This window comes from Paroedura picta, chromosome 11, assembly GCF_049243985.1.
Source record: "Paroedura picta isolate Pp20150507F chromosome 11, Ppicta_v3.0, whole genome shotgun sequence".
In the NCBI taxonomy this organism is placed as follows: domain Eukaryota; kingdom Metazoa; phylum Chordata; class Lepidosauria; order Squamata; family Gekkonidae; genus Paroedura; species Paroedura picta.
The window spans coordinates 5623871-5639480 of NC_135379.1; the positions used below are offsets into that span (position 1 = coordinate 5623871).

The window sequence follows — 15610 nt, forward strand, 5'->3', positions numbered from 1 at the left end:
TCGCTCTACTCCTTAAATAAGCTTGTTGCGCTGCTTGAGAAATGTTACTGAAGATGTCTGATGTTTGGGTAGCAACTAGTCACTGATATACTAATCTTCCATGACTCATTTCAACCCCCTTTAAAGCCATCTATTCCTGTGGCCATCACTATCTCCTCTGCTAGCAAATTCCACATTTTAGCCCCTTGTTGAGTAAAGAAGTATTTCCTTTGTCCATTCTGAATCTACTGCCCATCAGCTTTATTGGATACTCTTGGGAGAAAAAGAAACTTTGTCCTCTGCATATTTTAGCCTTTCCTCAAAGGAAAGGGGCTCCAACTCCTTAATCATCCTGGTTGTCTTCTTCTGTACTTTTTTCCATCTGAGCAATGTTCTTTTTGAGATATGGTAACCAGAACTTCACACAGGATTCCAAATGAGGCCACACCATAGATCTATACAAGGGCATCATAATATGGATTGTTTCATCTTCAATACTTTTCCTAATAATCCCCAAGACTGAGTTTGCTTCTTTTCACTCCTGTGGCACACTGGGTGATACTTTCATTGAGTTATTCATCATGACCCCAAGGTTCTTTCCCCCCATTACATCAACGACTATAAAAGCAGTGCCATGGCAGAATCTACTGTACTTCACAGACTCCAAATTTCATAAGCAGAGCAAGATAACGGGTTTGTATTTTGCTACTGCAGTTCTCTCCGAAGCATGTGCTAGAAATGGGATATCAGGAGTATCCCATGTTTGGAAAAGAGAATCAAAAGTATCTTTCATATATAAAATGTTAGGGACAGGACATCCCCACCTCCATCATCATCTTTTGGGGGGCCATTGATGCTTCTACTGTATAATCCATATTCCTAATATGGACTCAGGACTTTCTTACACAGAAAAGAAGCTCCCAGGTGGCAGGGAAATCTACAGAGACATTTCACAACAACACATGCGCGTGGACACTTCGAAATCTCTCATTAAAAATCTAAGATGTAATGAAAGAACTAATGCTTAGACACCTGGCGTGCTGTGTCCACTAATTCTTTGTATTGTTCACAGCTGTCTCGTTACTTTTTACTACGCCCATCTCATTGCCATCTGTTGCTCTCATTTTAAACTTGAAACCATGACACTTCTTTGGATAGAATATGCTTTCTAATATGACTATACAGTAAGCATAATATTGCCTTAGTCTACTATGCCTTAGTCTACTATGAAATGCTTGTGCACAAGTAGATATCATCTAGGCTAGCCTGAGCCACAGAAGCCAGATCACATCTCGGAATAGGTTCATATAACTGACCTCTTAACACAAGGAAGCAATGTTTATGTTAATTTCACTAGGGGATCAAAATGGAAGGCAATCATGTGACCCCAAAGATATTTATAATATCCTCTATTTCACACTAGACACACCTCAAAAATCAGGTTTGCGAACCATACAATTGTATGGGAGCCTAATAAAATAGTAAGGAACAGCATTCCACATGGGTCAATACTGGGACCAGTGCTATTAGTTCATAGTAGTATTATATTGAGTATGAGCAGCAAAATGGCCACATCTTCAAATGATACAGTATTTAGGAAGGGGAGCAGCTCCATAAAGCTCTCTCCAAATTGGATGGCAACATGGCAAATGAGGCTAAGTGCTAGTATAAAGTGATGCATATGAGGAATAAAATTCCTGATTTAAAATAAATGCTGATGAGATATTAGCAAGATCTTTGGGTTATGATGGCTTAGTATAGTAAGGTGTGGTGGTTAACAAAGTCAGCTTGGTATAGCAGTTAAAAGTAGTGGCCTCTATCTAGAGCAGTGGGGTTCGCATGACGTTAGAGCATTGTCCGGAGGAGGGGCCCCTGACTCTGGACTCAACCAAATACCCGGTGAAAGAGATCCATTTTGCAGGCCCCACAGAACTTTGACAGCTCCTTCAAGGCCCACAGCTCTTCCAGGAGCTAATTCCACCAGGTTGGGGCCAGGATCAAAAAGGCCCTGGCCTGGGTCAAGCTAGGCATGCTTCCCTGGGGCCAAGAACCACAAGCAGATTAGCACTCACAGAGCAGAGAGCCCTGCGGGGGGCATAAGGAGACAAGCGGTCCTTCAGATAGGCATGACCCAGGCCACAGATGGCCTTGAAGGTTAACAACAGCACCTTGAATCTGATCTGGGCTTATCTTTTGTTTTTGCTTGTTATTCTTTTTGTTCTCTCTTTATTCTTTCTTTTTGCCAACAGAAGCTCTTTACATTGGAGGCTGCCCTAGAAGATCCCCATATGGGGAGAGGTGTGACATATGGCTCAGGTGAATGAGATTTTAATTCTGAATGAGATTCTAGAAATCCCATTGCAAGAATGCCAGTTACTCATGTAAGCTTTTGAATCCCAGTCATGAAGGATGTGAGTCAAAATGACTTATGAGTATAACAGAGGGTTAGATTGAGGTGCCATTGCTAAGGTGATAACAGCCAGGCCCAGAAATATGTGAAGCTTATATTTTGTAGCATTTTTACATAGTGCTTGGCTACAATGGTAAGTAAAGCCTGGCAAATCCATTGAAATTGAATCCAGCCAATAATCTTTAACCCGCTCCTAGCGGAGCAGATTAAATAATTCGCTAAGGCCACCCAAGGCGGGCCCTGTCCGTGATGAGGAAGGGTGCCCATAGGTCCTTTCCTCCGGACTGACAATCAGAGGGCCCAATCGGCAGGCGCAAAGCGCCTGCCGATTGGCCCCTCCGATTGTCAGTCTGGAGGAAGGGACCAATTGTGAGCCGCACAAAGTGCGGCTCGCGTTTGGTCCCTTGGCGCAGGACTGACTAATCGGGAGGCACTTTGCGCCTCCCGATCCGCCCACCTTCCGCCTTGCTCGGTTGCGCCGCACCACTGCCAATACCACCTTCACCTTCCAGCCGCGCCTCCGCTGCCTCCCCGCCCGAACACTCAGGGCCGCCCGCCGTCTTCCTCGCCCGGCCTCCAACCATCTCCGGATTCACAGGCAGCCAGGGTTTGCCACGGCACTGCTAAAGCTGTTCTGACCGAGTAGGAATATCAGGGCTCTCTCAGCTTCATCTCCCTCACAGGGTGTGTGTTGTGGGGAAAGGTTTGAGACACCTTTGCATAAAGTGGCATATAAGACAACTCTTCTTCTAATAACCAAGGTATACCCCTGGATCACTGCACTGGTAACAGCAGTTAAAGTAACTAGGAGCAGTTTCCACCAGCTCTTTCTGGGGAGGGTGGGGGAAGGCTGTATGTCTTGCAGTCAAATTCAGGCCAGTCAACCGTCATTCATGTCTTCATAATGTCAATTGTTTCACACTAGATTTGTAAATTCACTGTGCCCAGATTCATGCCATTTCTTGCATGCATCTGGCATATGCTGATATCCTAGTAAATTCCCATGCTATTTACAAAAGGCTACGTTTGGAGGGAATTTAAATGCTACAGCTGGTGCACAAGACAGCCTATCTCCCTAAATGCCAGGATCTGGGAAGCCCTTATATTGCCTGACAGACACAGTCCAAGGTACTGGATCTGAGTAGTACAGTGCTAAACACGTGGAGTATACATATGAGAAACCAACTCCTTTCCTCTGTGCCACATAATTCATCATAAGCAGTCTTTAGAGAGCCAGCATAGTGCTATGGTTAGAATGTCAGACCAGATACACATTCCCACTCTGCCATAGGAGATGCTGCGTAACCTTGGGCCAGTCACACACTTTCAGCCTACCTCAGAGGGTGGTGTGAGCATAATATGTAGAAGGAGAGAATGTGAGCCACTTTGGGTCTCCGCTGGGGCGAAATGTGGGACATAAACCAAGTCAACAACCAAATAAATAGTATCTTCTGTCTGTCAACCAAGAAGAGCACAAAAGACGTACAGTATCTTCTGTCGCACAACCAAGGACACAAAAACTTGGCAGCTTGAAACTAGCCATATCTGAAGTGTCACCCTGTTCCTTGAGGAAGTGCAATGTTTATATTCAGACAAATGTTTGACAGCAAGGGATAAGCAGCGGTTTATATATAAACAAAAGAACACTATAAGACACTCAGAATCAACAGGACACATTATAATTTCTAGATAAATAGGTTTATCACATATGCCCAAACATAGTCTCTGAACTGAAATGGAGCCAAAGGAACATGACAATGCTGATCTCTCATTTTTCAGGCTCCGACAACAGAGGGATAGTAGTCTGCCAAGTGGACCAAGTATAAGCAGTTGGATTCCCAAAGTTAATAGCAAACTCAGCACAGAACAGGTATACTAAGCAATTCACTACTATGAACACTTTTACTGAATGATACTTTGCAGACTCAACAGCAGTAGAAAAAATATCATTTTAATGTGTTATCAATATGAACAATTGTGTAGTGATATATTGTGGATAGAGTTAGGCGTCAACAAGAAAGGTGGGATATAATAATTAAATTGATGAAATCTTCCCAATGGGAGATTCCCCAAATTGGGGTGAGGGCTGCCTTTCCACAGGAACACAAGGAAAGTTAAGAGTTAAAAGAAAGAACTTGCAGGGGTACAGTTTCAAAAATTGGTAAGGGAGATCTTTGTGTTAAGCAATCATATTCTACTTATTTTTGTTTTGTAAAACACCAATTAGGGTTGCCAGCTCTGAGTAGGGAAATGCCTGGGGGGTTTGAGAATGGAGACTGGGAAGATGGCAGGGTTTGGGGAGGAGAGAGACTTCAATGGGGCATAATGCTATAAGGCCTACCTCCCAAAGCAGCCATTTTCTACAGGTGAACTGATCTCTGTCACCTTGAGATCAGTTGCAACCCCAGGAGATCTCCACCCACCACTCTTGGCAACCCTAACATCAGTTCAAACATACAGAACTCCCTCACAAAGCAGCTTACTAGGTCTTTAGGATGCACAGTACACAAACATGAAAATTGCTCACATCATAACTTCCATTTTTCAGCTGATAAATATTTCAACTTGAAATTTACTTTTAAAAAACTATTTACATGGCTAATTTTCATACCACGATAGTAGTAATTCTTATGTCAGGATTTGTCCTATCAAGCAAATCTGAGGCTGCAGTCCTATGCGCATTTTGTTGGAAGCAAGACCAGAGTGGCATTTATTTCCAGCAAACATGCATAAGACTGTAAATAGCACCAGTAAATGAATACTCTGAATGCTTTGTAAGGTACTGATCTACAGTTTAGGGGGACAGAGGGCATTGAAAAGAATCACCCTGTAGAAATAAGGAGAGTTTTTATGTTCTGTTTCTCAATTTGCAATTAAGACATTTCTGAAGCTCATCCAAAAACTTAAAGATTTATTTTCCTGTAAAAATAGGATATGGGAGTCAGTTCAAATACTAAGAAAGCACAGGATAAATAACTACCTGCACCTTGTACGTGGTCCATCACTTACAAATACAGGTTCCCCCACAAACCTTTGAGGGTGAATTTTTAAAGTACCTTAACTTTTAAAGCAAGCAAGCATAGGTGAGTTTTGATTTGGTGTAAACATCAGTTATATCCCAAAAGTCAGCCATTGCCCATAGATACCTACTCCTTCCAAGTGTATTGAAAGCAGGAACAAATGCAGAAGTATCACATATTCCTTCTATATTGTTATTTTAGCTATAATCTCTATTATGTAGAACGTAGGTGCTTTGTATAAAGGTATTCCCAAACCCTTGCACCAAAGAGGTGCATTTGCCGCGTACATGATACTTTCCATCTCAAGGCAAAACCCAGACCAGACCCTCACTATCAAAGACAGCAAAAACATAATTAAATAACTTAGTACTTAAAAACATGGGATATGGATTTAATTTCTTCACATTAACTAGAAGATTCCAGCAAAGAGAGAAAGAGGGCAGTTACAAGGGACAAAGCCAAACAATCTCCTCCCCCCAACCCCTGCCTGTGGCTTTTGACAGCTCCCAGGGAGGAGCTTTCCAGTACATTGTTTGCAAAAGTCACCGTGTGGGCAAAAATCAGACTAGACCCTCTATACACACATAAAGAAAAGCAGTCGTGTGTCCAGAACAATACTAAAAAAAAACAACCCACTGCAGAACAAGAAAGGCAGCAGCAAACAAACACACCTACTTGGGAGTAAGCTCCATAGAACTTGGGGAGGCTTACTTCTGAGTAAACACACTAAGGCTTGCCCTGAAGAAACAGGGAAACTTCACCAGAAAGAGCAAAGGGAACCGCCACAAAGGAGGAAAGGGAGAGTGAGGAGCAGAAAGAGGAAAACCAGGGAGAGCTATTACCAACGGGGGGGGGGGGGGGGGAGAGAAGTTAAAAGTGCAGAAATTGAGATGGATGGTGGTGGTGGTCACAGGGTTGGGGGTTAAAAAGTGCAGGAAATTGAGATGGGTGGCGGCAGACCCACAGGGTGGGGGGTGTCTAGGAAGGAAGAGGAGAAAGTGGGAGAGGGAATGCAGGAGGGCGAGTAGGTGGGGTGAGCTGGGGCAGGGAGGAAAAGTGTAAACAAAAGGGAAGGCGAGGGAGTGGGGGAAGCAGCAGCCGAGGCCGGGGATGGCAGTTCTTGACATGGCACCTCCCGGGTCAGCAACGACGAGGAGGAAGGAGGCGGAGGCGGCGGCGGGCGCTGTCAGCCTCTGCTCTGCTGCCGCCTGCCCTCCCTTCGCCTCTGCCCGTGTCGCTCGGTCCGTGCGTCCCCCCCCCCCTCCTCCCTCCGGCGCGCTCCCAACTTACTTCTTCCTGACTCTCTGGCAGGGGGAAGCGCCATCTTTGCGAGGCCGGCCCCGAGGTCTTTTGTCTGCGGCTGCCGCGGGGGGAACTCCTGGCTCGGGCACTTGGGCCGGCTGCTCGGCCGCCCGCCTCGGGCTCGGCTGCTGCGGCTGCGGCTGGCGCGGGTGGGCTGACATGACTAGTCGGCGGGGCGGGAGAGGCGCATGGGGCGGGAGCAGGAGGAGGACGGCGGCGGCGGCGGCGAGGGGCTGGCGGGGACGAGGCGGCGCTGAGCCCGACGCTCCTCCTGCTCCGGTTGCTGCCGCTGCTGCCGTCGTCGTCGTCGTCGTTCTCCCTGCTGGCCGCCTCCTCCTCCGCCGCCTCCGCCGCCGCCTCCGCCTCCTCTACCTCCGCCTCGCATTGCTGGCCTCAGCCGCCGCGGACCAGCGCGCAGGTAGCAGCATGGGGGGCGGGAGGGAGGGAGGGGGGAGGAGAGGGGAGCCGCCTCAGAGCGCGCAGACCAGGCCCTGCCAGGCACCCAGGGACGCGGAGACGCCGCACAGCCCGGCCCGCTCCTCACAGGCCGCGCGCGGCGGCTACGGCGACCCCGCTCCTGCTCCTGCTCCTGCTCCGGCTGCTGCTGAGGCACGTTGGCCCCGCGCCCTCCCCCGCCCCCCGGGGAAGAGGAGGAGGCGGCGGCGGCGGCTGGGCGGGCGGAGAGGAAGTTTTGACAGCTCCTCCAGCTGCTGAGGGAGAGCGCGCCGGGCGGGGTGGGGGAGGGGAGGGGAGGCTCAACGGCCGCGGGCGTCGCCAATGGCGGGGGGGGGGGATTGTTTACTATGTCTTGGGATTGGAACGGGCGGGCGGGCGGGCGGATAGGCTCCCCCCCCCCAACTCTGGCTTTCCCTCAGGCGGGCCGAGGCAGGAACTTTGACGGGGGGGGAGGGGCGGCGTTGGCCGTTGGCGTCCCCGTGAGGGAGGCGGAGGGGGCAGGGGTCGCCCCGGGCGGCGTCGCGGCGGGGCCGGGTTGCCTTTGGCGGCGAGGAGACCCAACGGCGGCCTTTAGGTTAACTCTCATTATGACCGCGGCCTCTTCGCGAGGCGTCAGACAGCGACGCCCGCTCGCCCTCTCTCCCCCCCCCCACCGCTCCTTTTAAGGCAGGGCCCCACACTGCGCCTGCCCAAGGGGCCCGCCCACCGGCCCGCCCTCCCTCGCGCCCTCCCTGCGCGCAGGCGGCTCATTCGACGCGCCGCCGCCGCCGCTGACCTCACGGGCTCTGCTGCTGTTGCGGCGGCGGCGGCTGCCAGCGGTGGCGGCGGAGGCTGGCCGGAAAACGCGGCGTCCCGGAACGCCGGACGGGAGGGGACGGTCTCTGCGGGGTAAACGGGAGTGTGGCGGCGGGGCCGGCGACTTATTCCAGCCTAAATGGACTTTAGTTTGCGTCGATTCGAAACAGGCAAGGAGGCGAGGATGAAAGGGGCAGGAGCTGGGCTAGGAGGAGGTGCCGCGCGGTTCCCAGACTTCTTTTTTGGGGAGTTGTACTTGACCCCTCGGGAAGGGGACGCACGTGTGATTGAGTGCTGTTTTCTCCGTTGCCCGATCCGCGGCACTTTTTCTGGGCCCCGTGTTGGACTTGTTTATGCACGTGTGAATACGCACGCGTGGTGTAAAGCCGAGCGCGCGCGATCCCAAGCGACTGGTGCGTGGGCGCCGCCGCTGCCGCCTCTTCTTACCTCTCTGGGGAGGCTGTCGTGGCGAAGCGGCTTCTCTCCGCCGCTCCCGGACCCGCCTTGACACGCCTCCTCCTGCGCCCCCCCCCCCCCGTTCCCCCAGCAGTGCAAGCCCTGCTCCGGCATCCACACGACGCCGGGCGAGTCCTCTTGGCCAAGCTTGCAGACCCGGGGGTTGAAAGAAAGGGGGTCTCGCCTCTCCCACTAGGCGGGCACTGCAGGCGTGCGACCCGGACCAAGAAACCGGAGGAGACACGACCATTGCAACAGCCAGATCCGAAGAGTTGGGGCTTTCTTTCTTTCTTTCTTGTCTTGTGGGTCTCTGAGGGGCCCCTGGGCTGGGATCCACGTGTTCTCCCGCAGACTGGCCTTAAAGATGTTGCCGCAGGACGGATCCGAAACTTGCGCGCAAACCAGCCGTGGAAAGCGCTGACTCGAGCGCGAAGGGTCCGGCCGGGGCTCAACGCAGCCGCCGACGGAAGAAGAGTTCGGGCTGCAGCAGCAGCAAACTCCCCCCCCCTTCCCCGGGAGGCTCCCGCCTACCTCCCGTCCCACCGCGGTCCGGGCTGCGTGACGCGAGGAAGGCCGCGGCCGGGACGGCGCGATGCTCGCCTCTTCCCCGAGGGCAGCCCTGGGGGGCGGGGAAGCGCTTGGGCCACGGCCACGCCTGGGTCGCTTTGCGCTGAGTGCTGGGACGGGGGGGGGGGGGCGGTTCCAGCCTCGCTCTGAAGCGCAGCACGGGGGCTAAGCCTCATGAGGACCCAGGATCTAACTTGAGGCAGAGTCCCACCTAGTGTCAGGATGTGGGGGGAAGGATATAGTTAGAGAAGGCGCAGATGTGGGGAGAGGTGCTCAGGACCAGAAGACAGGACTCCCTGCTAACAGGAGGCCCTCCAACTCCCACCCATCCTCCAACTGTGGGATTGATTTTTGCAATTGGTCAGGAGTGTAGGCCTAAATTTGGAAGACCAGCTAGAGAAGCTCACTGGGCAACTCTGGGCCATTCACCTATGCTCAGCCTAACCTATCTCACAGGGTTGTTGCAGGGATAAAATGGAGAAGGAGAAGGAGAATGGCGTAAGCACTTTAGCCCAAGGTACAAGTGATCCGCCTCACTTTCCAGTAAGAACTTTCTAGTGGTTTTGCAGTCCTTGAGCAATTTCATGTGCGCTCCCTCCCTCTCTCTCCTCTCTCCCTAAGAGAACAGAGTTTGTTCCTTTTTAAGAATATGAGTCCTTGCCCTTTTAAGCTTTTCCACGCACACTTGCCCCTCAAGTAATAGCTCTAAGTTTCAACATGATGTGCAAGCTGCCACAACTGCCAAGTCATGCAACTAAAAAGTTATGAGCAATCAAAAGAATTAACCCTGGAGCTCTTCAGTGAGCCAGAGGTACACAGATGACTTGGTGCGTATGCACTTTAAAACCACTGCAGACACAGCTCAATTATTATAATGGATATACTTTCAGAAGCATCCACAAAAAATAGAATCTCAGATAAATAATTTACATTCTAACCTAATTTTCTGTCCCTGGTGTGTGCGCCTGCGTTCCTGTCTCTTGATTCTTTGGCCTGCATTTGGGTCAGAGTTAATTGAGAAGAAATGTTTTGGAAAACACTGTGAGGTAGGCAGCCCAAGCCATAGGGAGTCTGCACATCCCCAGCTTAGCCTCCTGAGACCCCCAGGTTTATCCCCCACCAATAAAATCCAATTGTTAGGCTTCTTGACCCAATAAAGAAGCTTGCCAACTCTCTAACCAGAAGCTGGGAGACCCTTGGTCAGTCACAATTCTCTCAGAGCTCTCTGCCTCACAGAGTGCTTGTGAGGCACAGAGGGTATTGTAAGCTGCTTTGAGACACATGGGGCCTGCTGGGTGACATGGGGTAAAGGGCATGATGCTTTATGGAGCAATTCTAGGCAGGTCTACTTAGAAGTGAGTCCTGTGTTGTTCAACAAGGCTTACTTCAAGGAAAGGGCCTTTAGGCTTCCAAGCCTCAGTTTTAAATATTATATATATTGCTGTATACCACCCTGAGTTGGGCTACCAGGAAGGTAGTATAGATAACATACAGATTCTCCCCTCCTCTTGGTGGCCACTACTTCTGCTTGGTTTTGTGAAGAACCAGGAAACAAACCCCCAGATTTTTGAAAATCTAGATCTTGGCTCCACTTACCTCACAAGGTTGTTGTGAGGAGAGGAGAACCATGTCAAAGGTTTGGGGTCCCTTTTGGGGATAATAAAAGTAGGATCTCACTGAAGCAAGCCAAGAAGTACATTTTGTGTTGTGGATCACAAACGGTGGGGCTCCCAGCTGATGAGCTCCTCTCACTGGAGGCAGCTAGACAGATATATTTTTAAAACATTCTGGAACATCTGCGAAAGATGGGTTGCCTGGCCACAGTTCTATTATATGCTGAACTTGATTAAACCTGGTTGGGTTTTAATGATATGTATGCACTTTATGAATGAGGAACTCTTTTACGGTTTTAGTAATTGTTAGATTGCCTTGGAGATGTTTCTACAGCAGAAAAGCCACACATAAATAACACTGATTTTGGAGTAACTGCAGTGTTTCTTACACCACCCCTGTAGAGTCCCGCTCAAGGCAGTTTATGATTAAAGCCCACAGTATTAAAAAACGGTCATTAGAAACAAGCTATTAGACATAAGCACTATTAAAACCGTAAAACAGAACAGACCACTGCAGAACAGAGAAGAGAAACCTCTTAAAGGCTTAGTGAAAATACATGTTTGAGCCTGTGGTTCTGTTTTGCTGTTGATATGCTGTAAGCCAGTGTTCCCCAACCCCTGGGCCATGACCCGGTACCGGGCCATGGAGACCTTGGTACTGGGCTGCAGCGGGCGGGGGGGAGGCATGGGCGCTGGCATGCCACTGAGCATGCCTCCCCCCCCCCCCCCCCGCAGCATGGCACTTGCTATGCCAGGAACAATCGGCCGCTTTGGCGGCAGAATCACTCAAGCCTAGGGGAGAGGGAGGACCAGGGACCGGGGTGGGGGGAGTGGGAGAGTGGCACTCGCCAGTGGATGCAAATGCGCAGGCGCCTGCTGGTGAGCACCGCTTGGTGAGTGCCGGTCTCTGTCTTCCTCCCCCTCGGTACCCGGGCCTCCCTCTCCCCCTCCCCCGGTCCCCAGCCTGAAAAAGCTTAGGGAACACTGCTGTAAGCCACTGAGCCTTTGGGGAAGGATGGCATCTAAATGGGCCAGTGGTTTGATCCAGCATGGGGGAAAGTACCGTCAAGTCACAGTCAACTTACAGGGCTATTCAAGGTAAAAGATGTTTGGAGGTAGCCTGTCATTACCTGCCTTTGCAGAACCACCCTGCATCTCCTTGGGTTTCTAAATGGGTGGGAGTTAATTTATCTTTTATATATATATTTTAAATTTGCCAAATATTTATTGGGGAATATGCCCACGTATGGTCATGCCAACCTGCCCCTCCCCCTACAGTGGCCAGTGATGGGCCTGGAAGGGGAGGGGCCCTGGGTGGGCATGTCCACAGCTGTGCTTCCCAACCATATTCTGTATCATGCCACTTCTGTACCATCCTGCTCAGGACACCCTAATGGTTTCTCTACGTGTCCATTTTTAACCCAGCATAGTTTTACTCTTACGTAAACACAATATGCACCTCCATTCTATAAATTACTGCTATAATTCATTGCTACTACTAAGTGGGTTTGTCTCCTATACGGAGTAGACGTGGCCTCCATATAATGGCAAACTGACCCATGGTGCGATCCTCAACAAGACCCTCACCCTTCAATGGGCTTCGAAGGGTACAAGGACCGCATGACAAGTAAAAGTTATCCTGACATGCACACTATTGCAAAATGCCACACTCATTGTGTGGAAACAGCAGGGAGTACTAGCAGGTGAAACCACAGGGTTATAGTGTCACAATTATAATTTCATAATGTGTTTTTGTAAAAGAGCTCGTGCTTCTTGTGGCAATAAAAAAGGATGCCCTCTAAAGATCAAGGCTGTACTTCTCTGCCCGTTTATTTGAGCTCAAATATCGCTGAACTCGTTGCGCTATTTACTAAGGAGGAAATGGGCCCCAGATGGGGCTGCAATCCTAAGCATACTTGCTTGGGAATCAGCCCTTTACAAATCCACGGGCCTCAGTGGTGGTGGGAAGGGCCTTCAAATCATAGGTGACTTATTAGCGACAGTTCAAAGCAAGAGATGCTCTGAGGTGCTTTGCCACCAGGAATTCCTTGGCGGTCTCCCAGCCAAAATGCAGCTAGGGCAGATCCTGCTTAAGCTTCTGAGATTCCTTGCAAGTAAACATGATTAGGATCAGGCTGTGAAGTGAGGTGTCTGTGTGTGTGTGTGTGCTGCTTCCAGGAGACTCCGTCCCTACCCAAACTATTTCCCAACAGCACCATCATGTGAGTGCTCCTTGCTTGTGCAACATCTGGATCCAAAGAAAAGCTGCCCAGAAAACATTGCACAACCGTCACAATGCGCATGCAGGCCTGGGAAGGCTACAGCTTCGGGAGTGACCGTTAAATGACCATCAAACCCACTGGACGCCAACAAGCCCAGCAACGGAGCCTGAATTCGGTGCTTTGAGATCCCATCCATTTATATGATGTTAGCTGGCCTGGAAGACCCAGGCTAATTTGCTGTTGATTAAGCAGTGCCATCCTTGGTTAGTACTCGGAGGGTAAAACACCAATGGAATCCAAGGTTGCTGCAAAGAGGAGTTGGGTTTTATATGCTGCTTTACCCAGGAGCCCAAAGCAGCTTACAATTTCCGTCCCTTTAGCTCACCGGCTTAGAAGCCACCACTCCCAACCACTACGCCACACTACACCCTGTGTACCTCCTGCCTTGAAAACTCTGTGGCAAGGATGGCCAAACTGTGACTCTCCAGATAGCCATAGACTACCATTGCCATGAGCCCCTGCCAGACCATACTGGCAGGGGCTTATGATAATGGTAGTCCATGGACCTCTTGGAGAGCCGCAGTTTGGCCACCCCTGCCTATGGTAAAGTGACTTGACAGCGCTTTACACACGTGGCAACACGGCAGATATGAGGTTATGCTAGGTGAAGTTTACTGTAAACCTGTGGCTGTGATCCTGCATTGCTTCTTTGTACCATTACAGGCCAAAGGATTAAGGATGTTTTCATCCTCATCGGAATGCTGTGTGGTAAATAAAGATTATACGGTGACATTGTAGCACGGTGTTGCCTGTATTTGTGCCCCCCCTCCTGCTTTCCGTTGTAACTGGTTGCTGCTTCCTGCCATATTCGTGTTTGGGAAACACAGCAAGCAAGCCGAATCAATGAAAGAATTCCACAAGTTAAGGTATTGGACTAGGACCTGGTTGCTCCAGATTTGAATCCCCATTTCGGCAGGCAAGTTCACTGATCGAGCTCGGACCAGTCACGGTGCTTGAGGGGAGAAAACAGAGGAGGGGTAAACAATGTTTGCAACTGATGGAGAAAAGCGGAGTATAAATACCTAAACATAGAATTCCAGGTAGGCCTACGCTGCGCACATTTCTGTAGGCCAAAATGGGCCCTGCTACCAGAGAGGACAGTTCTGTCTATCCGAAAAAAGCGATTGGGGGAGGGGTTCTCCAGAGGGGCTGCCTTGCTAGCTTCTTGCAGCAAAAAACCAACCCAGAAACAGCACAACCCCCCTCGGCCAGACAAGAGTCCAGGGGCGTCTTAAATGCAGCTTCATGGATCCACCTTGCCCAGTGCTGGAACACACCTTTGGCCCGGAGGTCCCGCGGTGCGCACCTGTCGGAGCCCCGGGGCATGAAAGGCCGGCCGAAGGCTCGCTCGGGTCTTGCAGCCCACTTTCCTCCCCGGAGTCGGGGCCCTTCTCTTCCCTGCCGCCTGCTGCTTTTCCTGCCATGGGGGTGCCTTTTCTCTCGCGGACAGCGGCGGCCTTCCGCTGTTCCGCCTCTCCTCGGCCTCCTGCCGTTGGCCTCCTGCCGTGGGGCTCCTTTCGTCGGCCGCGAGCCAGGCGAGGGCCAGGGCTCGCTTTCCCAGGAGCGCCGCCGCCGCCTCCTTGCCCGAGGGCTTCGGGGTTCTGGGCCACCCTGTGCGCCGAGCCAGGCTTTCCGCGGGCGGCCAGGAGGTCCCGGGCAGGGGGGAGCCGCGACGGCGCGCGGCCCGCCCAATCCGGGGGAGGCCAAAGTAGGTCAAAGCCCACCCGCCCCAGGGGCTGCCCTGCCCTGCCCCGCTGGGCCCGCTAGGGAAACGCCGCTGCACGCTGCCTCGGGCGCCAGGCGAGGCCAAGCCGCCGCTGCCGCCGCCTCCTCCTCAGCCTCGGGGAGGGGGCGCGCTCGCTGGCTCCGCTGGCCGGCCTCCTTCTGCACGGCCCCCGCCCGCCCAGCGCCTCCGGGAGGGGAGGGGAGCCAAGGCAAGCTGCGGGGAGGGGGCCTCCTCCCAAGGCGAGGAAGGCGCTTCTGGCTCGTCTCCCGGCCAGCCAAGCCGACTTTGCCCCCGGGCGGGCTGGCTGGCAGGACACGCGCCCCACCGCTGCAGACCACCGGCCCACCCGCGCAGGACCCCAGCGCCACCCCCCTCCCTTCGCACTCCGGCCGCCCGATAGGCTCTGGAGTCCCCCACCCCTCCTTCCTTCCTTCCCAGCACGGCCTCCCTTTCTCTCCGCCGAGCACCCAGGAGAATAGCGGAGGGACTCTTTTCCTGCGGAAGGATCGCGCATTCGGGGGCGGGCGAGGCGGCACAGCGTCTGCCGGGGGGGGCTGCTTCGCGGTGGGGCGGTGGGGGAAGCCCCTGGTCCCGAGGCGCCTGGACACGTGTCTGGAGCGGGGCGCCCTTCTGGGAGGCGAGGCCGCGCGCCAGGGAGAGCCATCCCGGACAGCGGACCTCGCGGGCCCTCTGAGCCGCCGTCCAGCCCCCGCCCCGCGCCCCTGCAATTGGCCTTGGCTTCTATGCAAGCCCGGGCGGGCGGGGCCGCTTGCGTTGGAGGCGGAGGAGGAGGGGAGCCTCGGTTTACCCTGCCGGGAAGCGGCTCCCCCTCGCCAGCCTCGCAGCCTGGGCCTCCGGGCGGTGACAGCGCTGATTCCCCATCCAGTCGGAAAAGCAGAGCAGGTGGCCCCGCAGGATCCCGCCTGTCAAGCCGCTCCAGCCCTGCTTTGTGCTTCAGTGCAGAGAAAGGCGCTGGCAAACCATCCCTGACTCCGAATGGCACA

At 52.5% G+C, this 15610-nt stretch overlaps 2 protein-coding genes across 10 annotated transcripts in view; one reads left to right on the forward strand and one right to left on the reverse strand.

Annotated features, from left to right (window-relative positions):
* Positions 1-7068, reverse strand: part of KMT2C (lysine methyltransferase 2C) — a 146806-nt gene extending 139738 nt beyond the window's left edge. For all 9 annotated transcript variants that reach the window (XM_077302806.1, XM_077302813.1, XM_077302807.1 and 6 more), the window contains exon 1: positions 6700-7068. In XM_077302806.1, the coding sequence (XP_077158921.1) occupies positions 6700-6872 (173 nt within the window). In that variant the 5' untranslated portion in view covers positions 6873-7068. The remainder of the gene's footprint in view (positions 1-6699) is intronic.
* The window catches only part of ACTR3B (actin related protein 3B), a 63879-nt gene continuing 55272 nt past the window's right edge, over positions 7004-15610 (forward strand). The window contains exon 1 of the mRNA XM_077302836.1: positions 7004-7129. The gene's annotated coding sequence lies outside the window, so the exon portion shown is untranslated. The remainder of the gene's footprint in view (positions 7130-15610) is intronic.